Source organism: Haliaeetus albicilla, chromosome 25, assembly GCF_947461875.1.
Source record: "Haliaeetus albicilla chromosome 25, bHalAlb1.1, whole genome shotgun sequence".
Lineage (NCBI taxonomy): Eukaryota > Metazoa > Chordata > Aves > Accipitriformes > Accipitridae > Haliaeetus > Haliaeetus albicilla.
In genome coordinates, this window is record NC_091507.1 from 16,570,548 (window position 1) to 16,596,700 (window position 26,153).

The 26,153-nt window shown below is 41.9% G+C and overlaps 1 protein-coding gene across 1 annotated transcript in view; it reads right to left on the reverse strand.

The window, feature by feature from the left end:
• AFF3 (ALF transcription elongation factor 3) overlaps window positions 1–26,153 on the reverse strand; it is a 337,764-nt gene that overhangs the window by 55,327 nt on the left and 256,284 nt on the right. Inside the window, exon 10 of the mRNA XM_069770080.1 lies at window positions 634–799. Within this exon, the coding sequence (XP_069626181.1) occupies window positions 634–799 (166 nt within the window). The remainder of the gene's footprint in view (window positions 1–633; window positions 800–26,153) is intronic.

The window sequence follows — 26,153 nt, forward strand, 5'->3', positions numbered from 1 at the left end:
TGGCCATGGCTTGTCTACATGTGGAAATTTTCAGTACTAGCTTTCCAGATGACAAGTTTGGGCTTAATGTTTTGCACCATGAGTAATTCAGTTTAGTCCATCTTGGAGGTGGATTAAAATAAATCACACAAAGGCAGCAGTAGCAGAGAATAATTCACTTAGGGAGTGAGGTAAGGGAAGTGCGTGAGTGAAAAACAACTGTTTTGCTTTAAAAATCCACCCTCAGACTGATTTCGTAATAGCTTCCCTGTGTAGAGAAGCCTTTAGTTCCCTTGCAGTGCTGGGAGCCCACGCCAGGACTTAGGCACTAAGCAAGCCATTGCTATGGAGGCAGAGTTGCGTAAAACTTCAAGCAAGCTGTGAGCCTTGCAAGGCGCTCCACTCATCCCCAATTTGAGGAAAATATCACAGGGTTATTGCTTTCTTCATTTTTGTTTCAAATGCTTTAATCTGCCTCAGGATCCCCTATCACTTGCATTTCACAGCATGCCAGGAGGAGGATCCCTGGGCCTTTCTTTTCCATTTTTTCGTACGTGTCCCCACAGCCTCCTTGTGTTGGCTTGGCTGCAAAAAGGTCTGAGCGGGTGTAATAACAGATTGCTGCCCTAAATTATAAAGAGCAGAAGCCCTTACCTCTGGGCTGGAATAATGCGAGGGCTTGCTGCCGTCGCTCTCGCTGGAGCTGCTTTCGCTCTCTGAGTCAGACTCTGAGCTGGTCTCGGATTCACTGGAGCTGCTGCTGCTCGACCCCTTGCTGGAGAGTCCCGAGGCTCGGGCGTTGGACTGCGGTACCACCAGGCTGCCAGCCCCCCACACAGCCCATCGGGGAGGGGGGAGGGAAGAGAAAAAAACAAGAACATAAAAAAACCACATGTAAAACCCATGGTGTTTTAGGGAGCATACCTAGCTGAATGCCTGTGAGCTTGTCTCAGCTGCTAACGAATGGTGAAGTGAGTTCGACATTACATTATTGTAATTCGGGGGAAAATACGGGGTTACCCTCATATCCATCTAAATCCATAGCCTTTGCCATCTCTTCATCTGAGGGAGGGTCAAGTTTTCACTTCAGCTTGTCTCTTTTCTCATTCAACAGGCATTTTAGGATGTATTAAAAATATCAGACGTTAAAAAACAGAGTATAGAAAAAAGTCTTACACTGTCTAATGAACACTGCACAGAGGTGAAAGCAGGAGATGAAAAAGGTGAACAGTTAAGAAACAGAGTTGAACTCCACAGTACCAGTCATTTATAAGTAGTAATAGCAATAACGATAATAATAACAATAATAATACATCCTCACTGGAGCTTCCGACCCCCATCTTTTCTTCCGCGCACTTCTTCACCTACCCGTAAATGATGTGGTTACCTGTATATACCATCTTGATATTGACAACTGCAAGATCTAAGACTCTGATCCTGCAAAAACTTGAAGAGCTCTGGCTTGTGTTTTTGCACGTCAGCAGTGCAGTGCTGTCAGCAGAGCTACTTGCCTTCTTAAAAGTTATGTTTGCATGCAAGTGTTTGTATTATCAGGCCTGACAGCAGAAGAAATGTATACTTCCCTGAAATAGTTGACCATGCATATTAAAAATATCACAGTCATAAAGACTTGAGTGAGAAATGTCCTATTAAGTCATCCAGCTTATTCCCCAGGCAATGGAAGATTGTTCCCTATAGCAGGGTGCATTTTCTACTGTTGTCCAATATGATTTTAAATGACTTGAATGCAGCTTTTACTTTTACCCCTGGGAAACTTCTCTGCAAACTAACCCAAATTCCACTGTCAGAAATTTCTCCCTACATTCAACCTGAAGTTGCCCTTTCTAAATTTATTGTTGTTACTTATTATTTCATCCTATTACTAATAGTTACTATGATGAATTATCCTCCTCCCTTTTTGCTTTCACATATTTGCAGACTGTTTTCCTGCCCTACTTCAGTCATCTTTCAGACAAGGCCTTACACATTTACTTCTTCTGATCTTTCTTCATAAGTCATTATCTCCAGGGATATGGGATCATTTTTATGGCTCTTTGCTGAACTCATTCCAATTTGTCTATATCTCTCTGATAACAGGATGCCCAAAACAGAGTGCAGCATTATAGATGGGTTCTCACTAGAGCCCTACAATGAAGGGCTATTACCTTCCTGCTCCTTGATGCGTTGCTTCTGTAAACATATACCCGAGCTCTGATGGAATATATAGTCCATTAACACTCCTACATCTCTTTCAACACTGCTTTCTCCAGAATTCCTCCACTGATAGCTACATTTTAGATTATTTGCTTCCAGAGAGATTAGCTTTCTTTTTTTTCTTCATACCAGATCTCATTTTCCTCTTTACTGCACATGTTTCTAGCTCCTTTTGATTTATTTCTCTGCCCTCAGAGGTGTCTGCAGCAACTTCTAATTTAGTATCAAATGCAAACTTAATTAAATGGTTATTCACTTCCTTTTCCAGATCATTAATGAGACTGTTAAATAAACCCCATATGAAACACACCGGTACCCTAATAACCATCTCTTCCCAACTCTGTTCACCGGTGTTTATCATTACCCTTGTTTATGCTCCATCAGTCCAATATTGTGGCTAATGCAATGTGATCTTGGAGATGCATTTTGTGAGAAATAATATCTAATAATTAATTACAGTTCTGCTATGTTGCACCTCATGAATTGTCTTTACCTGCTAATGGTGCATTTCATTCTGGAAAACTGGTACCTGACACCTGACACAAGCCACATATGACAGGCAATTTCCAGGGCTTTGGAAAGAGGCCAGGCCATCAGAGATGCAGTTTCAACTCCACGATTCCCCACGGCCACACGCTTCCTGGCCCTATCCCCTCCTCCCCTAACATATGCCAACCTTTCCCCACTGGACCACCTGTCTTGCACAAGCCAGTACTCCCACCACATCGCCTTTACTTATAGCATCCCCCTCGCCTTTTGCCAGGAAGCAGCACAGCTGCCCATGGCTTTTTTGCTCCGGAGAGTTTCTGGTTGCTTGGGCAATCGTGCCGCTGTCAGAGAGCTTTCCGCACCCTTCGAGGCACAGCAGGGCCAGGCAGTGCAGAAAACCTCACCTGTGATCTCACTTTACTAATTGAAGCAAGTAAAATAAACAGGAGAGGGAGGAGCTGACATCCATTTATATTTTTGACCTTTATTTCCATCCTTGTAACAGGCGGTAGAGAGAGGCAACAGTAAAAGCTCTTTCTCTGGCAGGACGGCTCGGTGCTACACGCATGTTCGCAGAAGTGCCTGCCAGCTCTTGGGAGGCAAGAGGTCTGTGATCATGCACGGGCATTAAATGTACCAATTACAATGAGTGCCTTTAAAAACTTGCCCTCTGCTATTTTTGTTGTTATTCATGATGTCTCTTTGTCTAGCCAGGTAGGTGTGGTAAATACAAGATTTTCAGGCAGCCGTTTGTATAACAGCATTAAGGCACAGAGGTGCCTGAAACAGAAAGAGCTTATAAGCTTGTAAAAATTTTCCTTCCCAGAGAAGGAAAATTGATGTTTTGTGCACTGCTTTGGGACAATGCAGTTTTCCACTTGTACAAGTTGCCCAGTAAACTCTAGATATAAGTTGCTCACTTATATTAACAGATTACAGTCAATCCCTCGCTAATAAAATAGTAAGAGCTATAGAAAGGCCATTGTGAGTAGGTTTTCTGGTTTTGATTTTTTTTCTTCTTTTTTTTTTTCTTAAGGGAATATGAAAAGGTAACTGCCTTTCCTGACAATGTAGCTTAGGGAATGCTTTTGACAGTGTCCAACTGATGGATTTCCAGTCCTCTCCACAACAGCATTGTGACTATTGCCTGAAAAGTTCTTCCACATCACAAAACATCTGCACATTTATGTCCTGCCCCTGGTGACTGTGGTTTTAATTTTTAAACCATCATTTTTGTTTGGCATTGACTGAAGTATTCAGAATTGCTATATAGGGGATGAGGGAGAAACCCCCCCCCCAGTAATATTTCTTTCCTGTTGTGACATGAAATGTTTTTCTAGGCTGCTGAATAGAAATTGTTACTACAGCCATAGATATAAAATATAACTGTTGGACTCTTCACAAACATCTGGAAATCTATGTTTGCTGCTCTAATGGTAGCCAATATACTACAAAAAATTTAACATTACAATATTTTCCCATTTATGCTGATACTCTTGAAGTCTTCTGTGCCCCTTCGACCTTTTCCATTTTTAAAGATAGCATATTCTTATAAGGATCCTTATTATATTATAGTGACCAGGGTGAAAACAGTTACATGTTTCTTCATGCATTCTTATTAAAAAATGATCATTATTTTAAATTGGCAACTTCCATTTTGGACTGTGCTGTCTAAAGTATGTAAGCAAGATCATGCAGTCAAAATAAAAGACCGATTTACATTTTAATGACTGTGGCACATAACATTCATGCATATTTTGCTACTGGCTTATGCCCCAGAATTAATTACTACATCATAGAAATGATATTTTTATTTTAAGCAATTAAACAACAATTTGGGTAAGAACCACTTTTCTTTAAAGCCCTTGATCAGAACATGCACTCTCTGACTTAAGAGAGAGAGTAAATACCTTGTAAAGTTGCCAGAAGTTCAGTAATAAGATCACTTAATAACCAACACACCATCTGAAGTTTCTGATCACGTATTTCCCATCATCCTGGCTATATGAGACTTGGGCACCTAAATGATGTGCAAGTCTCCAACAACCTATTTTCCTGCACTGCCTAGTGGACAAGTCACCCTTCTCTAAAAAACTGCTCGATACCTTGTAGCCTCAATTTTTCTCAGATGTGCAGGTTCAGAAACACAATGATTTGGGGAGGTTAATACTTCTTCCCCACTCAAACTAATTTGTGATCCAAGTTGAGAGGTGGAGCCATCTCAATCCTTGGAGAAGCCTGAGGTTAGTTTTGGTGGGACCAATTATTAGCTCCATCAGACTGCATGACCACGACCAGCCTTTGAAAAGCACCAAGGTGGTTTAAACACTTGTGCAGGAAGGTGCAGGCGCTTGCTATTCAGTCGGTGGAGAGAGATTCCCAAATCAGATTGCCTCAGTGGCCCTCAGGAGACCTCCTGAGGTTAATCACACTGGATCTGGGTCCTACTCTATGCTTTATATTGAGCTGCTGCTTACAGCTGCACTACTTTCCATGATAATAAATCATGGCATTCAGCACTGGCCACAAGAAGTTCCTGGGCAGCTAAGCATATGCTGCATTGCAGGAATTCAGTCTCAGTGTTTCAAAGACAGACAGCGTGGATGCCTGATCAAGGTACAAGTAAAACAGATGCAGTTCTTTACTAAACTGCCAGTATTTGGTAACAATATTAAATGGATTCAAAAGAGAAAAATCTATCTGATGCTGAAGAATTTGTGATCCCAATTCTTCACTGTGTTACAATATGAAGGCACTTTATACCTACTTTACACAGATAAGAATGATTATCAGGAATGCAAAGCAAGGCAAAATCAGGCCTCAAAGTAAAGACTGTGCCAACAAAACATATCAGAGTGAGCCTCTGAACTACTTTTCCAGCTACAATAAAGGCTACGCAAATGCTCATGCTTTATATTTTGGAGTCCAGTTGGTCTGTATAATTTCACTTTGCAAGAACTGTATCCAGAGCTGCCTTATCAAAAAGCTCAGTAACAGTATCAGACACTATCTGCTGTATTTGTTTTTGTGTCTGGAGATGGGACAATATTTAGCCAGTGTCATCTGCATTGCTGTGATCATCTAAACTACTTTTCTTCTAAATCTCACCCTATGGTACTATCTATCAAGTACTGTGCAACTACCAAGTGGCCCCTACTCGCCATAGGAAAGAGGAATGCAACAATTAGTGCAAAGAGCTGACGTGAATAAACAAATGACAACGTTAGGGATCACATTGTTAACACTGAGAGGTAAACATGGAGAAGGTGAGCTCAATTTGTAGATGTCACAAACATTTGAGAAAATCCTAAGAAAGGCTGTATGAATGCTTGCAGTATTTGAAATATCCAGAATGCTTGCAGTATTTGAAATATCCAGGAAATCTATCACTGTCTGGAAGATCAAGGCCAATTGTAGGAAAACAATACTCTGAAACAGACACCAGTCCCTTGGCTGGTATAAACTGTCATAGCTCCATTGACTTCAATTAGGCTACAATGATTTAAATCAAACAGTAAATCTGACCAAGACTCTGAAATAATATTTCAAACTCAGTGATGAAAACATATTCCATGGTTTAAAGGAGCTCTGCTGGCAGAGTCACTATTTTTATTCCAGATTAAAGTATCTGAAACACCACTTCCTTCTTCCCTTGAAGCCAGCCTAAAACCCAGAAGGTCTTTTACGGAAAACTCTTTATCCCTTTGTTGAGAGAAGCAAATTCCACATGGTGCTTCCTCGAAGCACAAACTGAGAACATCATGCCAAGATCTGTATAATTACCTCTGCCGCCTGGCACTCAAGATATTGCACATCTCCCATGCACACAGTAGGGAATTCCTGTGTCGGTAATTGTGAATGAATCACAGAGGCAACAGGAATGCCCACTTCTTGCTGCTGCCCCTGTGTATTTTTCAAATTCTGTCTCAGCAAGGACATCTGAAGCATGCTTATCATGGGGGTTTATCTGGACTTGCAGATCAGACCATCCCAGTGTTGTAACAGAACATATGGGGATATTTGCTGAGGCAACTGTAGAATGCCAAGAAATAGCACCATAATGATAGCCTACAGAATGAGTGTGGACGTTGTCCATTCGCTTCAGGCCAAAATCATGCTGAGAAAAGGGAGATGATACCATAAACTCTAGGATATACACCTGCTTGAGGACAGCCAGATACCTCCATGGTTTAAAATACAAAGTCTGGTTCTGTACTTAACATACAAAAGTGAGTGTAAGGAGCCTCTACTCTAGTTTTAGCTCTGCTGTGTCAAGTCTGAATGACCAAATCATTTGACCCTTCCATGGCTCCAGTCACCATCCTAGTCATACATGGGGATGACTGAACTTGCTTACCTTCACTGTGTTAGAAGATGTCCTTCATTACTTTTTAAAAAACACTTGGAAATCCTTGTTCCAAACACAGTACGCAAGTGACACAAGTTATGTTTTTGTACCTTTGCTAAACAAGAGCATGAAACCAATTAACTGTCTGGGTTCTTTACAGTTACTGATTGTCAAAATCTATTGTTCACTAACAAAAAAGCAGCTAGCCCTGCCATGGTCGGCTGTTCAGGCCTGAACGCAAAAAAAATGAGGCTGGGCACTTCCCTTTCTCCAGGTAAACGATTTCCCAGGAGTCTGTTAATAACTTTAGGAAACAGAGAAATGTTTTCATACCTCATTCCTATAATGGATGAGGTATGAAATGGGAGTCATGATGAGTGAGAGTCCTGGAGGTTGTTTGGCTTGTCACAATATATAATGCTTCTGTGAAAGCACTGCATTACCTTAGCCGCACCACCTTTGCACAGCACAACTAATAAAGCACAGCTGCCAAGAACAGAGTTCATAGACTCCACCTATATTTTAACACTGTCCTTGGGAGTTGCTTAAATAGTTTGTGCTGACAAGACTACAAGTATCATCCGATAATGCAAACCTAAGGTAAACAAGGTCTCTTCAGAGGGTCAGGTGTTCCCTGTGCGATTGCAGCTTTTTTTGCCAGAATAGTTGCCAAAACCCCCCAAACTATTAGGAAAGGCTGTGTAGAAAAACAAGCACACATGTGCACACACATACAAAAAACCCTCAAGAAAATTCGGTCTGGCAAGGGGATATCTACTTAAGGTGTGGTTGATATTGGAAGCAGCAGAATCACAGCTCCCACCTTGAAGGAATATGGTAGGAAAGAGAAAACCACTGAAAAAAACCTTGGCTAAAAAAACCCTCCCAAAATAAAATGCTACATAACAATTAATAGTGACATCCCTGTATAAATAGCTCCATCAGGAGGAGCGTGTGCCGGGGTATCTGAGATGAAAGGGTCCAATAGACCTGGAGCAGCATTAGCATGGGGATGAAGTGATTAGTCAGCAGGCTGACAGCTGTGCTAGGAGCCTGGTGCCAGATTCCAGTGTATGCTTTCCACCGCTGCCAAGTGTTTGCTTGTCGCTCCAGATAAATGGAGCATCAGCAGTGTTTTATTTGACCTGCTCACAAGAAAAATAAAGCAACTCTGACTTCCTCGGTGTGTTTGTCGTTGACCTTGCATCAGCTGAATATGAGCAGAGAGATTCTCTGGTCCAGGAAAGTTAACTCTTTAGTAGAAGAGGAGTCATAGAGTCTTTTTACCTTGGTAGTATAATTAGTCTCTTAATGGCTTGAAGTACAGTGACTTAAAAAGTGACAGGCACAGCCTATGTGTCCTATACTGTCCTTGGAACATGCCCTTGGACCAATGGTCTGGAGAATGATGAACAGCTTTCAGAATAGTCCATGAACAGCCACTCTCCTGCCTCCACTGCGAAATCAGGAAACCATTTCTACAGAGAATTTTGTGGGGAGGGGGGGTGGGAGGCAGAAATAAATTGTAAGTGGATGAAGTTGTTGAGAAGATTCAGTCAGACGACACCACTTTTGATTTCCCCCTGAGACCAAGGGCAATGGCTTTTGTGTGTTTTCTTTCATATGTACCCCAGTTCTATTTTTCTCTCTTTTCTTCATCAGTTTGGTCATGTTAGGAACTTTCTATTTGAGAACCCCTCTGTTGTCTGGTCGAGGCCAGCTTCTGCTGCTGGGTAGAAATCAGACACAGTGTCTTTGAATTACATGTCTGAAAGGGAATGTAAAACACACACTTTTTTTGACCTTTAATGCCCTTGATGTGTGAAAGTTCCCCTTCATGATGGCGAAGAGTGACAACCATACTCCAGAAGCAGTGTTACTCAAAGGACTGTCTTGGGAGACCTACCCTTTCCTCTTCTCGTCTAGGAATCTAACCCTCACATGAGATCAAAAGGCCCAGGGGTAAGAAACCTAGAGAGCCTTTGCAAGAAGGAAAAGGGACTCCTTTGAGTACTTGTAGATATACGGCACTAGCGGCTGAGACCGTGGTCAGGCATAGCTTTTCCATATCCAGTAATAATGAAGCTTTGGATGTCTTTCTGGCACTCATTGATTCCTTGTAATAACCAAGTACATTCTTCTGGACACTGCTACTTTCCAATCTTTCTTCTTTTTCACCTGTCTCTCCTCTCCTCCTCACTTTGAGAAAGTTTCTTTCCTGGCAGTATCAGGAGTGGCTGCACACAATTGCCAACAGTCACCAGAGAACAGGAGTTCATTTGCTCAAGGGACACCAGATTACTTAGGTTCACCGAAGAAGGTAAATATCACTAGAGATGAGCTCTGTTCCACTTCCCATTACATGAGTTAAAAACATGCCTGTATTTCATTGGTTTGCCTGATAAGTCAGATACGGAATAGGAGCTCAGGGCTCAGCTGTCAGAAGGTCTCATTAGAGTGGGCTGATGTGAAAGTAAAGATGTCATGAGGCTCTGCACAAGTTCTTTTGGTCGCAGGGAAGCCCTGAAGATGCTGAATCCTACCATCTGAAGAATGACTTCTGGACCAATGGCCCTTCAAGAGAGAGAAAGAACTCCATAGGGGTCCTTTTTTCACAAAATCTTTATGCCACATATGACAGTAGGAAGAGAGATCCTTCTGCTTTAGCAAAGTAAAAAATTCAGAAGTTACACCTGAAATCAATGAAAATAGGAAGAAAGGCTCTAGTTTAGCGAGGTGTGAATGGAAATACAGAGTGTAAAGAGTGACAAGGATTAAGGACTGTTTAAAGGTCAGCTGGGTGGCATCTGAAGACCTCAACTAAGCCAATTTTCTGACTTTGTGAACAAATAAGTCATGTGACTCATATAGTCAGGACTCCACCTATTGTGCAGGGCTTAAAAAGACTAAAAAGAATGTAGCTGAGTTAAATCAAGGGAGAATTGGACCCTCTTGGTCAGATCGTGATACAGCTGGCCAGTGAGGTAGAGGATAGTGGGTTTGTAGGCATACAGGTTTTTTGCTCTTAATTTACAAGGGGACCTAACTATTGCCTAACCTCAGCACTCAGAAATGCCCTCTGGAGATTCCTACCTCTATTGATGGACTAGAGGGAATCTAGGATCCTAAGGATCCCTTAAACAATATGCCTGGTATGCCCAACACCATGTGCATTGTGATCTGTATGGGAAGCAAGGGAGGTTTAGTTTAGATTCCTCTCCATAATTTCCCTTTCAGGGTTCAGTCAAGTCTCTCCACCTGTCCTAAGGACTGGGGGTGGTATGCAATAGGAAGATCTATATTCACTCCCAACTCAGCACTCCACTGTTTCATTAGAGTGCTATTAAAAGCTGATCCCCTGTCAGATTCGATGATATCAGTACCACCTGTCTCAGGAATAGATCCTCCACTAACATTTTGAAGGTGATTCCAGCAGCTTGGTCTTTGGTGGGATAGGCTTCAGCCTGCTGGGTGAGATGTTGCAAAGATAAAGGTAATTAAGCACTGGAACAGGTCTTTAGTGAAGATATGGAACATCAGTCATGGTAGTTTCAGAAACTAGGTTAGGCAAAGGAGCAATGCAAAATGTTCTGTAGAGAGGTATTAATCTACCATCTTCAAAATGTCTCATCAGGAGAATTTGATACCACTTCTCTGGAAATTAACCTGAGTGTTGCTTTTCTTGTCTCATTTATTTCCTAAAACGTGAAGTACAGATGTACTTCTATCCAAGAAAACAGCAATTTTTGCTTGTGAGTGACAGCTTCATCAAACCGCAGAAAACAACCACCGCAGCGCAGACTAGGAAAATCCTCATCTGCATTGGCCTACCATCACCTTATTTCAGAGTTACTGTTAACATAACTGATGTTGTGGCTGGCCATCTAAACGGACAGCATTTCGTAATCTTCAGACACAGTTGTACCTCGCTTCAGCACAGCAGTCTTTTTGCCTCAGTCAGCAGGGCCCTGGGTATGGTTCTGCCTTGCAAGACCGCTCGCTAAGCTCCGAGAGTCCAAATACAGATGAACTTGTGCAGATAAAATTACTAACTACCATAATGGCTGTCCAAATGGGTGCAATAAATTTCAGTGTGAGACAAACTCTCTCAGGTTTTACTGACTCTTAATGTTGCTGCTGCCAGCTTTAGTGTTACTCTTTGACTCAAGCCATATTCTGTTGTCTCCCAAAGGTCTTTTCGGCCCGTCAGCTCTAATCAATATGCTGCCTTGAGAAGGAGCTTGTTTTAAGTAGGTTTGCTCACCATAAAGAACCATATAAAGAAAATTTGACTTCTACTCCTTGTCAGCATATATCACTCCCTATGCAGAGCAGCATTTAGATGGTCTGTTAGTTGAATCCAAGTGCTCTCTTTTATATGTTTCAAGAAATGACAAATGCTTGGAAAAAATGCATAGTTGTTCTACAGAAGACATTAGGCAGACTCAGGAATGGCAAGCAGAAGAGCTAATAAAGCCCAGAATTGTAGCAGAGAGGATGTTAAAAGCTAATTAGTTTGAGATTATTTGAAGACTTGTAAAAGGTTCTTCTGTTCTCCTTTCTGATGTAAGTACAGCCTGTTTTCCAGCAACATGCAAAACTATTTTAATACATTTATAGAAAGAGTTGCCCAGGATATGCTGTTTACCTATTATTGACACAATAGCTCAAAATAAACCAATTTACAGCTGTTGAATATTTGCCTGTAGTGCAGCCTTAGGTTTTCAGCGATCTGGGCCACTGGGAAAAAAAATTCTCCCATCCTGACCAGGCTCAGATTCTTGACGCCTTATTTTGGCTTAGTAGCATCGCACTTTACAGCTTGGATTGGAGTACCCAGCAGTGCTCCTGAAGAGCAAGAATGGTCTGTCTAGTGAGGGTATCAGGATCTGACCCACTGTAACCCAGCAACACAGTGTACAGATACTTGATGAAGGTTTTTAAAATAGAGAGCAGCCCCTACTAGTAACCTTTGCTGTGCCTTCCTCAGGTGTAATATGGCCTGTGAAAAACAATGAATAAGTATGATCAGCACAAATATATAAATCTATGTTAAGAAAGAGTTATATAAATTGCCCTTTACAATTCAAAGGAAAAATCAAATGTGAATTGCATCCTTTTGTTAGATGTCATCCATGGAAAGCAAACTTGAGATTTGTTCATGCACACACAGATGATGAGGGGAGGCAGAAATAAATTACAAAGTAAATATAATTTTATATATAATTTTATTTGCTTTATTAATTTAGAATGTGGTACAAATGTGTCTGGACTCGCTGGCTCCCCAGCTGCACCCTCCTGCAGGATGTTATCAATCCTTTATTTCTGTGAAATGTGCTACCAACTAGTAGGAAAGCACTAGAACTGTATATCATTTTAATAAAAAAAATTGGTCTTACACCATGCTGTGTCCTGATGTAGTTAAACTTATATCTTCCAATATGCCTTTCAATCCATATCTCATATGTTTTGCTGTTCATTAACTGCCATGCATCTTTTTAGTTTTTTTATGAATTTACAGCATTACTAAGGCATGCCTAGGTGCCTTTGCCCATTCTTCAATGTATCTTTTGTTCTAGCCGCCTCTCCCAGGGAGGCAGAAAGGAAATGAACACATGATAGTGGAGAAAGGGCACGGGAACAGGGAGAAATATTACTCATTGGTGCTGCTTCTCCCTCCCAGTGCCACAAGAAGCTGTTGCTGCCTTCTTCCTCTCTCTGCCTCCAGGTTAATAGTCCCTTTCTGGCGCTCTGGTCTTACTGTAGTATCTCAAACACCTCTCTAACTGCCTGAGGTCCTGCATGGTCTAGGATGGGCTGCGTGAAGTGGTGGGTCTCTTCAGAGCATGAATTTACGTTTAGCAGTGTGATCCAGCAGGGAGACTGTTAAAGGTGTAGGAGTCAACATGTGTTGCTGTTAGGAGTTCAGTGCCCAGCTGTGAGGATATATGTTCAATATTTCTTTAAAAGTGTATCAGGTCACCTGCCCGCAGCTGGGAAACAGCTGGGGGAAAGCGGAAGATTCTGCACAAGAGCTTTGCAGAGAAGGTGAGATGGACAGATAGATTTCCAGGAGAGTATTGTTTTCTGTAGTCAGTGCAGCAAGTAAGTAACTCTTCGGGATTTTTCTACCACCCTGACATGACTCTCAACCCTGCTAGACAAGCCTCAGCTTGGGGAGAAAGATCAAGTGTTGGGTCTTTGCCATTAGCTTAAACACTAGGGGAAAGAGCTAGATGACTTTGTTGATAACTAGCTTGAAGACCCCAGCAGGCCTTCAGACAGTTTTATTAATCATAAAAGTCATTAAAAATAGCCAATTTCTCAGGGGCAAAGTAAAAACAAAACCTCAGAAGAATGAAGCAGGGCAGGCATCTTCCATTCCTGAGAGCACTCTGTTCACATTCTGTGCAGGGAACTGAAAGGGAATACTTAGGAGTGAAACTTCCAAGCACTATAACCAAATGCTTTCTCAGGGAAGGGGCAAACACTTTCTTATGGACTTAGATTGCAACAAGGACAGATATTGATGGGCTTTTGTGTACAGCTCAGAGGCACTGAACTTTCAGACAGTTGACTCTGATGCTTGCATGTCACATCCAGAATCAGCAAGATAGTTTTCCCCTTTGCGTTTGTGCTTAGCTTTTCCTCTTTCACTTTTTTGCTTTCCCCTTGCCTCTCCCTTTTTCCCTTATCTTTCCCTTTCTCCCTTGCATTACCTTGCCTTTTTTTTTAAACAAAATGGATAGAGATAACATTTATTTGCCTCTATGCCACTGTCCAGTGCCTGTGGTCTATCTCAGCAGTCTTTAGCTGCCTTTGTCTTATGAACCTGTCAGGCCCCTAAAGATGTCTTACATATCTTGGGGCTTCTCAGTCAGGGTATGAAGCCCACCCAAGAAGTGGGATAACTATGTGGGCACTGAACTGTTCCTGAGCTCCATTTGGCTGTGAATGTCCCCTCGTGTGTTTAAAGCTCACTCAGATGGCTACATAAGTCATTGCCCCAGCTTGACTGAAGTGTAGACTTGGCCTCGGGCACCAACTCTACAGCTGAAACCATGTGCCAGCTGCATATCACATGTTGGCAGCTTTACCCACCGCTCCATCCTTTTGCAGCCTACTCCACGCTTGTCAGAGTAAAATGGACTCTGGGGGTGTTATTAGGTTCATTTGCTGCATTTGGTGTATTTTACAGTAGGTGGAAGGTGCAGCAGCAGCAGCTGCAGGCTGGAAAACTTTCTTCTCCTTCAAACATTTCTGGATCTGTTTCCAAATGTGGTCAGCAGTGTCTGAGGCAGCCCATCAGGTCATGCTTTATTTATTTAACTGTACCTTACAGCACCTCCCTCCTTCTATAAAACCTTGCTGTTAGGAGACTGCTTTACATTTTGGGGGGAGTATCTCTCACGTGCAGTTGTCTAGCATCACTGCCCAGAGCAGCTGCTGACAATGCCAATGCTCCGAGAGCTGAAAAATCCTTCCTTTCTGAAATCAAGAGTAGAAAAGATCATCGTGAAATAATGGACTAATGTGGCCATTCTATCTATGCTGCTCATAAATTACAGTTTGAACCTGGCAATTGCAGGGTAATTAGGAGGAGAGTAGCTTTCCTGCAGGAACATATATTTCCTATTCTGCCTGCCTGACACACTCCAGTTTAATTTTTCCTTTGTTCAGTCAGCTCAGAGAACAGCAATTACTAAAGGTGATAGCCTAGTGGCAATTTCTGAATCATGAAGAGACTTAGCACAGAAAGGAGGAAAAAAAAAAACCCAAAACGGACAGGTATCACTAGTAATTAAAATAATTTTGAATTAAAGGGACTATTTCAATAATTGCTTTTGTACTATAATCATCACTGCATAACCTATCCTTATGAATTACTAATACAGTGAAATAACACTACTGTGGAGAGTGAGCTTAAAAAGACAGCTTTCCTAAACAGGTAACCTCATCAGTGAGAGATAAGTAACATTTGGGCAGACGTTTCGGAATGGTAGGTGATGCCATGGCTCTGATCACTAACAGCCATGCGATTTTGAAGCCGTTCTTCCCCCTTTGGCCCTGTCAGAGAGGCACAGGAAACAGAGCAGGAATTCCCATCTCGGGTGGCCAGAAGAAGGTTTCACATTATTAAAACAGATGATTTCCTTCATCTAAGAGCCTCTGAGGAGCATAAATTACAAACAACATCAAAGCAAATGAAAAGTTTTAGAGCAGACTGTCAAAGAGACTGCTGGGGTTTCCTTGGTAGATTTCCATTTTTAAGGAGTCTCAGCAATTTACTTTCTTTCTCAAAACAATTCCATATGTCTGTGGATTATTTACGGTTGTTTTGATTTTTGTTGTCAAGGGTTTTAAAGAAACAATATTGCAATTATTTAACATGGGGAAATAAAGTTAGACAGACAGCGCCTGCAGTAACAAATTACTGGGATGATCTCATGGACTAAAACTTTGTAGATTTGCTCTGTACTCTCCAGGGTTAGATAGCATGAGTCTAGATACAAAGAAAAGCACTATAGCCAACTGGAAATAAGTATAAGTCTTATGCTGTACACATACGACAACTAATTATTCATGTTGCCATCACTGATTTTACAGGATGAAACACCGTGGCCAGGGTGGCACAAGAATAAGGGCTGTGAGATACGTTGGCCCAGATTCGAAGTAGACCTGAGAAAACTTTGTTTAATGATTATTGGAATTCATCTGACAAAAAGCGCAAAGGCCAGCTGTGGTCTTAGATTAAAAGTCATCAGGGCAAGCTGTGAATGGATTCATATTAGCTTCCTGACTTAGGGTAAAGAAGTGACTATTATTAGAAAAGGTGTGGAGAGACTGAGGAGGTTATTAGCTAGTCCCGAGGAGGTGGCTCCTGCTGAGCGTGGGTTTTAAGCGCTTTCCCTGCAGAGGAAGGTTGTCATTAGTTGCTGGGACATGGACCGTGCAGGAGACTGGTGTGTCACACCTCAGCCTGTAGTTCCCGCCTGCAAGTCCACAGGTATATTCAGCAGCGGTCTACAAACTAGATACCAGGCTGTATTGACCACATCCAGGAAACAAGGCTCCATCTATGCAGTGAAGTAAGGAGGAAAAAGGATGGGTCTGTGAGAAGAAGAAGCATTGCCACTTCTCTGGATCACAAAGCAGGAGATGCCAGTTTTAAGCTCTGTCATTATGTTGGCCTAAGCTTCTGCTGTGTTGTGCTGGCAGCCAGCAACCATGTGAAATAAAGACCTTTAGGAAGAAAGCACAAATCTGAACACTTTATTTTCCTTTAAGGGAAGGATCCCTTTTTATTTCACACGTGCATGAGTGCATAGTTGTTTGGCCAAAAAAAGAAAAAGAGAAAAAGGTCTATCTTAATAAGGGAAAAAGGTCTATATTAATTGTTTCCAAGCCTAGCAGCAAATGCCAGATTCTTAAATCTGTCATTTACTGCTGGTGAATTATTACAAAAGTTATTAATAGTTCTTACCTAGTAATTCTTCAAAAAGCATTTTCATAAATGTTGCATCAATAATTTAAAAGCTGCAACAGCACATGATTTTCAGAGTGACCTCTGATTCGAGTTTGATGGCCAGGACTGGATAAGAGCGGAAGACTAATCATACATGATAATCATGTGACATGAGAAGGAAATGCTAAACTGTGCATCACTAATGAGTCTGCTCTGATGGGTGTCCTTCCCTGGTCTGAACCATAACAGCACCAGTCCTCCATGCACCACTGGCAAGGACTGAAGAATATAGTCTTTGATTGTTTTACTCAATGTCTTGTGTTGACTTGAACGTTTGTGAGGAGCTTGGTCAAAACATAAACTGGCTTCTTTTCAGTTTTTCCTGATGCAAAACTAACTGGATATAGTTCCACCTCATGTCAAACTTGTAATTTAAAGCTGTTTACCTTCAGCATTGAATGTGTGTGTTTGATAACTCAAAGCTCTGATTCATTGGTTCAGCTCTTGATTGTGACCTTGATTTGATGCCTGTGTTGTCCACCGTTAATTAGCTTGTTGTGGTTCAGCTAATATGGTGATGTGTTTTACATTTGTTTGCTTATTTTTAGTATACAGGGCTGACTTATTCAGTCCAATTGTAACATGAGTCATGTCAACTAAAGATGTATGTAACTTAAATAAGATACTTCCCAGCCATGTGGCCCTACAACCAAATAAATAACTACTCCCCACAAGATGGTATCAAGATTAAAACAAAGCTATTAAAATGCTGTCTTAGTTAGCAATTAAACTAAAAAAACCCTCAAGGTTGCAATACTACCTTTAACAAGCTCTTTACCAGGTGCAAGACAAACCTAAGGCAATCGCTTCCTAACTAAGCAAACCCTGTTTACATCTCAGCTTTGGAAACATATGTTGTTAATTTTAGAATTGCAGTTGCCATGTGAGCTGAGTGTCATTTATAAAAAAAAAGAAAAGTGCGACTTTGGGGGTAATTATTTTTTCAGCACAGGTGCAGAAAGTGCATTTGAACGCCCTAAACATTCACACAAGCTAAGCTTTGACTCAGTCAAACTGCAGCCTATCACAACCTGAAAACAGTATCGTAAAATCTATTCTTTCAGGCATGGTATGGCCTTAATAAAAAGTAGTGTAGAATTTCTTAACTTAACAGAGGCTTGTCTTTTCTCCTTCCAGATTTTACCTTCCCTCCACGATCACCCTTTTTACACTGGCCAGACTACTCACATGTTTCACCACTTCTTCATCCTTGCAGCTCTTGGATTAGCTGGAGAAGTGACTGGCAGGTCCATGCAGTTATGGAGTTTGCAGTTACCGGTCCTTTCAAGCTAACCTCCCAGTTCAACAGCTGAACACTGGTGCATGATAGCCCTGCGGAGCTCAACTCTAAAGCAGCCAAGGAGTGTGTTGTGACACTGTAGTATGTCTTCTCCATGTGGGGCAGTGGGAATTCATTTGCCATATGTTCCCTCATTTAACCAGAGAAGGTATTCATAGAGTTTGCTGTAATTTAATTTAAAAGGCTGATGTGGTAAATTACTGACATATGAACAATTCAAACCAGAACCCCAATTTACTGCTGCTCCATAGTGTAACCAGACTTTTGGCCATAAAAACAACCCTAATAATTTGGGTAGGGCAACTCTGCGGTAATCACCTGCTGTAACCAACCTGGGAGACCTTACGTAGTCAGAGGAGGACAGCAATGTACAGTGGCCAGTGACAGAAATTTGTCATGGCTCTTGTAATACTAATAAATGGTTAATGCTAGGTTTTGACCAAATGGAAGAAAAGAATAAAATACATTTCTTAGAAAATAATGTGGTGTTGGCTCAGATTAGCTGGCTACATTGAATGCTAAGGCATTCATCTGCTTTAACAGTGCCCTTTGTCTGCACACATAAAGAATATGCATGGGGATAATGCAAGGCTCCAGGAGGGCTGCAGATATGCTTGCAACACGAGGGACAAATTCCGGGATAATCAGGTGTCAACCTGGTGTTTTTCACCAGCATTAAATCCCTTATAATTATTTAGGAAAATATACATACATTTTTACACAATACTCAGAAAATATCAGCAGTCTGAGGTTAAAATTTGGTGGCAGCTGACAAGCTGATAACATGCTAATGCAGAAAATGGTATAAAAAGAGAAGTTGAACCTGAGGTCACAGTACATCTCTGTATCAATTAGAGAGTGATAATCTCAGAGGAGTGTTTAGGTTTTGCTGCCTTCTCAAACTGTTGTCTGGGTTTGCACAATTGACTTTGCAGTTGTTGCTTTCCTTTTCAGCTTTAACAGAGAGAGGTGCTGTGCCGTGAATCCCTCCAGCAGGAAAAGGAGGAGGAAAGCTGAGGGTGTTCTGACAACTGGAGCCCCAAATTAGGTTCTTCTGAGAGCTCCACCTTTCAACATCCCTGTTTCAAAAATGTAGGCTACGGTTTTCACGTCAGAAGCCCAGCACTCTTCTTTTCTCTACACTGTACCTCTTCCCACAAGTCCAGGGAGGTGTTTGCATGAGGGGGGTTTGCACCAAAAAGTTTGAAACTGGAAAAATGAGTGTGCTTGTTATTAGGTTCAGCAGACTGGGAATCTGCCAGGCTTTTACAAAACTGCTCATTTTCTGAGTCTTAGCTCTTTTAGCTATTTTTTTTATTGAGCAGAGGACAAGCTCTATCTTATTAAGTGAAAACAATAGAGTGAGAAGTTGGAAATTGCCAGGAAGCCTGGGAAAGACCGACACTCAGCTGAGATTTCATTCCATGTTTTCCTGTTGACCTCACAGGCTCTCAACACAAGAGCTCTGAGTACATTAAAGAAAGGCCACAGTCTCATTTGGTCCTGTGAACATTGGCAATATGTTATGGGGACAATATACAAGCTTGAAAGGGAAAAACCGCAGCAATGTCCCCATGCCCTGGAGGTTTTGTCTGGTGCAATGCTGTTTAACCAGAGCACTGTGAGGTTTTAAATGGCCATATGAGATTTATAGTAGGTCATGACCAGATCTCTTTTCAGGGCAAAGTTTGAAAAGTCCATTTGTCTCAAAATTTAAAAAAAGAGTCTGGTAATTCTCCAAGGTTTTTCCTCTTCCTTCAGGCAACTATTTTTGTCTGGCCAGAGTTCCTAAAACCTCCCCAAGAGCCCTTTTAATGTGGGAAATATTGTCCTGGTGTCTGCTACCAAAGGAATAATACTGAAGATACAAATATTTACAAACCCACTCTAACTCCACATGGTCAGTATCACGCTTATTAAATCTTAGAAAAAGGGACATCATGACCTTAAAAGAAGTGACTTCAGGAAATCAGTATTTGAAGGTATTATTAGCAGGGAAGAGTGATGGTTATTGTGGGGAACTGAATGGAGAAGGCTCAAGGCGCGGACAGAAATCCCCCACGTCCAGCTGATGGCGTGGCCGCCCTATGGCAGGACCGGCAGCCAAGGGGCAGCCCCGGCTGGCTGGGTGGCACTGCCGTCCCCCCACTGCTGCCCAGCTGGGCTACGTCCCACCACATGTCAGCAAAAGGCGTACGCTGGTGTCCGTGGGGCTGCAAACAGAGACCGTGGGCTGGCCCCCCACCACGGCTGTTTCTCATGCGCAGCAGGAAGAGAGGTTGTCCTCCTCCAGTGATGGGGGCTGAGTCAACCTTTCAGCAGCTGATGGTGCTTGGGTAGCCTCCGCCAGGCTTCTCTCATGACACCGCAAGCCAGTCGGGCTTGCGTCCTGCTGTGTGGCCCTGAGATTAGGGGCAGCTGGAGGAGACTGGTGGGAGACGGGGGTCCCGGGGAGGGCTCCAGGCACCCCGGTGGGGTCAGGGTGGTTTTGAAGAATGGGGAAAGGGGAGATTGGGCAAGCAAGACAGCAAAGCTCCATGATGAGATGCAGCCAGAGAGCCAGCAAGAGAGGCTCTGGGACAAGGTCCCCCGGGAAACATGGAGAGTCAAAATTGTGGATATCTGGGGCCGACTGGGGAGAGATGCCTGTGATAGAGGCCCTGTGTCTGGTTTTCCTCTTTTCTCTCTAAAGGGGCTGTAGGAAGGAAGAAAAGGTAGATAGCAATGGCAAGCGAAGTCCTGTAAAGCAGCTGGGAGCCAGGCTCGAGCTGCCCCCTCGCCATCACCTGCCGGGGTATGAAACAACGCAGACCTCCCGGGTACGCGTGACGCCAGGGCCAGAGCAGATCCTCGCAAAAGCATATTAAAGTGTCTTAAAAGATCATTGCAAAGCAAGAAATTTACTTGGCAGGTCTCTATGACTTTTCTGGGGTGATTTTTATCTGTTGTGTAAATCAGAATCATGGGATTCTTTAACCCTGCTCCCCTGTTTTTTTTATTTGACAAAGTGTTTGTTCATTTAGAGCAGTTATGCTTGATTGTGCCAGTAAATAATAAGTGAGAGCTATTTGTGAATTATTTGGCTGCTAGATTTCCACAGAGAAGGGCCTATTCTCTTCTGTGTGAATGCATGTGTGAGAGGCAGTCCCTCAGCATGAAGAAAAGTTTTGCGCCTGAGTCAAGAATGAAAAAAACTTTAAAAATCTTTATAGCAATCTAATACAGAAGATACACTGGTATGCAAAGTAAATTCCATTAGCTATAAAATACCTACCTTTAAAATAAATAATTTTCTTTTTTGCTAAAATGCCAGAAGATTGCAGACTATATTAAAGATAGCATGTGTCACATTTAAATCATACCCCATGGAAAAATATCTAATTTAATTTAAGTAATTTCTATTTATTTCTGCCTTTCAAAATGATATCATTTTCAGGTTATAAAAATGTAATGTCTGAACTTAGACTCTTTACACCTATTTTCAAGCCAGACCTAATTTTACATCTAAGTTAAAAACCCGAGAGCACACAGTTATAATATGATCTGGCCCCTCTCTGACTGCAAAAAGGGCAGCATGCTATAAATAGAGGCCTTGAGAGAAGGAAGGTCTTCCATTCTGAGGAAGATTTTGAAATTTCATGCTATTTCAGTTTGGAACAAAGCTCTCCAATTCTGAATTTTCCCATGAAACAGAACCCCAAAGGAAAGCAATAATGATGAAAAATAAAACAGAAAGTGTTTGTTCTGATAATTTGTAAAGAAAATGTCACTAGACAGACCTCCTGGAAATGCTAACTGAGCAAAAAAACCTTGCAACTTTGGAAAATGAGCCATTTGGGATTTGGGGGTCTTGGTTTGCATCAAAAAAGCTCCAATGGTTCAAAAGCCCGAATAACTTCCCTGCAGCCCTACTCATCAGGTTGCCAGTGAGGGTGTTGGGAGAGCTGGTAGATGGTCAGGCTGAGTTGAAGTGGAACCATAACTGAACCCTGATGTTGGAACTGCATGCCGAGTGTGTTCCTTTAAAATAATTCACTTGTGCAACCTTTGGAAGTACAAATATGTAGTGATGTGATTTTTAAAAGCTGGAAATATTTCCAAAGTGCTGAGGTCAAATCTTCATTGGGTGAAAACTGGGATAACACTACTGAAATCAGTGAAGCTATTTCATTTTGTACCTGTGAAAACAGTCAGTGTAAAATAAGAATCATTGCTAGTGTGCACTGATCAGAGCCATTGATGAACCACAAAGAGAATTACTGTGGGACTTAAATGTTAAAAACAATTATATGATTTAAGCTTTCATTTCATGCAGAAAAAAACCTCTCAATCAAACTAAACCAGAAACTTGTCATTTTTCTATTTACTTTTCACATTTACCATGAAAAAATGCTCCCTGCTGCCACAAACTACTTGGGTAAACCAAAAGGTTTGCATGCAAAGCCCATTTGTCAGCATTGGCTGAAAAGTGTATAAACATACCTCCTTCTCCTGATGTCTGCATGAAAGACTTTTCACATGCGTGGAAAAAATATTCCTCTTTAACCAGCTCAAGCCCTACAGCTAGGTATGATACTCCTTGCTCACCAAAAACTCCCAACCTTTTTAATTTGGCTTCTAGGTATATCAGGAATGTGGGGTCAAGTCCCTACTTTGGAAACTCTGCAGGGCATAGAAATTCTCTGAATGTGGCCTTGCTTCAGTAGTTAGATTTCAATGCACTGCACAGAAAGAAAGGAGGTTTTGTTTGGTTTTTTTTTGTTTTTTATAGGAGGAAGGAAAGAAACAATTCCTTTGATGGGATGAGACTTTTTCAACCCCTAGGATCTCCAGGATTATGGGAGTAAGACTGATGGGGGTCTGTAATGGGGCTGTGGAAGAGTATCCCCTTCACAGACTTTTCAATAAGAATTTGGTTACAAGTACAGATGGTGGTCCTCAAGAGACTTAGATGGTATTTTTTTGGCCCAAAATCATGGGTAGTCATGAGATGGCCTGCATATATCACCCAGCAAGCACTGATTCCTTCTTATAAGGGAAGAAGATGAAAGCATTGCCAAAGGAATAAGAGTCTGGGAGGAGACAAAAATAGTTTTGTGAATCTGATCCTTTTCTCAGAAAGTTCTGGATGTAAGTCTTTCCCAAGGCTTTCTTAGCCAAGGACTTCTGTAGAGGTACTACCAAACACGCCTGGAACCTTTCAGCTGTGATATTTTTCAAGGTAAAGCACTTGTATGAGATTTGGTGGATCACATGGAGCTACAGGACCCTACTGGACCACTGCTGTACTTTCACACCAGCATATGTGAAATAGCTAAGTGGGAAACTGCTCTTCCATCCTAAGAGCTCTGTCAGATTTCACAAATGTTCCCGGTTTTCTCTGGGAGGAAACCCAGGCTATTCAAAGATTACACTTCCATCTTCTTTCACTGAAATGCAAGAAACCTAGAACAGTGTGAACCCTTCCTCAATGGCAGAATAAATCCAACTCTTCCCCAAGAGGAGAGGAAAGGATAAAAGTTTTCCTGCAACCTACATCAAAATTGAAGCTGTCATGAAAAAAAAGGAGGAGACATCTGGGTGGGACTGCATGGGGAAGCAAAGTATCTCAGACCATGACAATGTGATCTCCTTGCAGGAGCATCTGAGGTCTGATTCAGCCACACATTAATCCCCATGGGGAAATCACAGGGCACCTCTTTCTTTGTACATACCTGTTTTTTTGCCTGCAAAGAAACTGGCCACAGTTCTGCTTCTGTGTAGTGTCCTCTTCACCCCCCAAAGAGCAAAGGGCCAGCCAAGGTACAGACCATGAGTTGTCCCCACTGGGGCCTCATGAAGACATAGTGCTGAGGAGTCCCTTGCCCACCCTGGGCACAAGCACAGCTCTTTCATGGGACTGGCCTCCTGCAGAACGTGCCTGATGTCCCCCGAGCAAACCAGGGCTCCCCTTTCCTTTTTGCCTTCGTTGTTGCCAGGGTCAGAAAGAAACCAAGAGCAAGGAGAAAATGCTCTTAAAACTAAAATTAAAAAATACAGAGAGCAGTAGGCAGATAGCCTTTTGACAAAGGCAAACCCAGAAGTTCAGCTGGGATTTCTAAACCACCTTTGCAAGAAGGCAGAAAAAAGACTGGAGTGAGCATGTCATCCATGGAGCTGATGCCAGAAAACCCTGTTGTGCCTGGCTGATTACTGAGTGATTAAAGCTTGAAGGGGGGATCTCCTTCCATCTGCTGCGTGGACTATTGCCTCACTGAAAGGGAACTGAAATTTCTCCTTTGCTTTGCTGCACCTGCTCTGGAGAGTCCCTGAGCTACAGCTAGGACATGATTCACGAACACCCAAGGGTCAAAAGTCCCAAGCTAATGTCATGTAACTGGACCAGGCTGAGGTGCTGTTGGTTGCTATGAATTTTCAGCTTTTCTTAAAATAAGGTGGTAATGAAAGTGTGGTGATTTGTGGGAACAGCGTGGTCCCCGGTTTCCTACCATTGGTGCTGGGTAAACCTGAGCTCTCTTTTGTCAAACTGCCAGGAAATAGATACAAATGTGTTTATAAGATTTCACTTTTGCAGCATAGCACTAAAAATAGCACAATCATTCATAGTATAGGTTTCTGTATTCTCTTATCCCACTGCTGAAGTAAGAAAGGCATAATGTTATCAACTAACTGTCCTCCTACCTCTTACAATAAAGCAAGTTTTAGCTACTGGAGTTACTATCAAGGTTAAAATCCCCTTTGTTTTACAACATGTTCATTGCCTGGGGCGACTGTCATTGCCCAAAGGGAGCATAATGTTCAAGTCTCATTGAAATATCATAAGTAATATCAATAATAAGGAAAACAGAATTCATTAACAAATTCACTGCCCATAGCTATGTACTCATGATATATGGGAGTGGTGTTCAGAGCATCAATTCAACAATACTTTAAGTCAGTGCTCCTTTGACCCACGCTGATGAAGATAGACAGACAGGTTAGACAAGATTATGCCTCCAAGGGTCATAAAAATGTGGAAGTTTCCCAACTGCAAACTGCTTTTTCAAAGACAATTACCTGCACAATTTAACTGGATGGCCATTTATGCCTTCCAGGTTTCATATTGTTAATGTTTGTTTCCTCTTGGATTTTTGCTGTTTCTCTTACTCTCACTCTTATTTTTTTTTTTTGCCTCAGATACACACATTAAAAAACCACTCTCACACTTCTTGTCCTATGTGATTTATTCCCAAGAAATTAAATTACATTTTTATAAGCCTGTGTTACCACAAATGATAGCTGAAGATTTGCTGAAAAAATTAATTCCTGATCTGTTGCCGTGAAGCGTCCTCGCTAGCACTGTACTGACTCTGTCTTTCAAAACCAGATGGAAGCAGTCCAACGGTATGATTAACTTCTTAGTCCCTGCAATTTCCTATTGCTCTACTTGCCCTAGATTTCAGGATTGACCTCCTGCTTCACTGCAAAATGCACAGTTGCTCAGTTTGATAAATCACATGAATACTTTTTTGATCACAGTTATCTACTATTTACTACATACCCAGTGAAGTTAATCATATGCTGAGGCACTTCATATGCTGCACACATATACACTCTTCTTCCCAATAGCACTTTGCATATTCTTCATGCTGCCAGCCAGTCATGGGACCTGTTTTCTCCTTACTAATATATGAAAGACCACAGACCTGCACCTTGTCTCTTTTCCCCTCCACGTTAATTCTGTAATTATCCACACCCTAATCCTAAAAGACCTAGCAAGCCAAAGAAAATACATGAGAAATTACTCATCAGACCTTTCTTTTAGCAGATAGATATTTTTCAAAATGCAAATGTTTCTGGGAACCAGAACCGATCATCTCCCCCCAGATACCTTCAGGGAGCCATTAAGAATGCATGGGGTGGCCCACATGGAGGTGGGAAATGTTTGGCTGTCATGATAGCAAAACACTATCACTTCCTTGAAGAAAAAATACATCTTAATTTTTCTTTTTTTATTCTCTAAACACCAAAGGAATTTCAGTATTTAGTATCGATAGCTAGAGCTCAAAATTGTTACAATTCCCTTGGACAGCTCTGGTCCACCTTCTCACGCAGCATTGCAATACATCCAAATCATGTCTCCAGTGCTATGGTAGAACAATTCTAAACAAACACCAGCAACAGTCAAGGTATGGGGAAACATCCAACAGTGAACAGACGAGTGCTACAGATTCTTGCTCACAAGATAAATAAAGGGAAATGGAGTCCCAGTTTTACAGAGATATCTATTTCTTTTCACTCCAAGCCTTCTACACAGG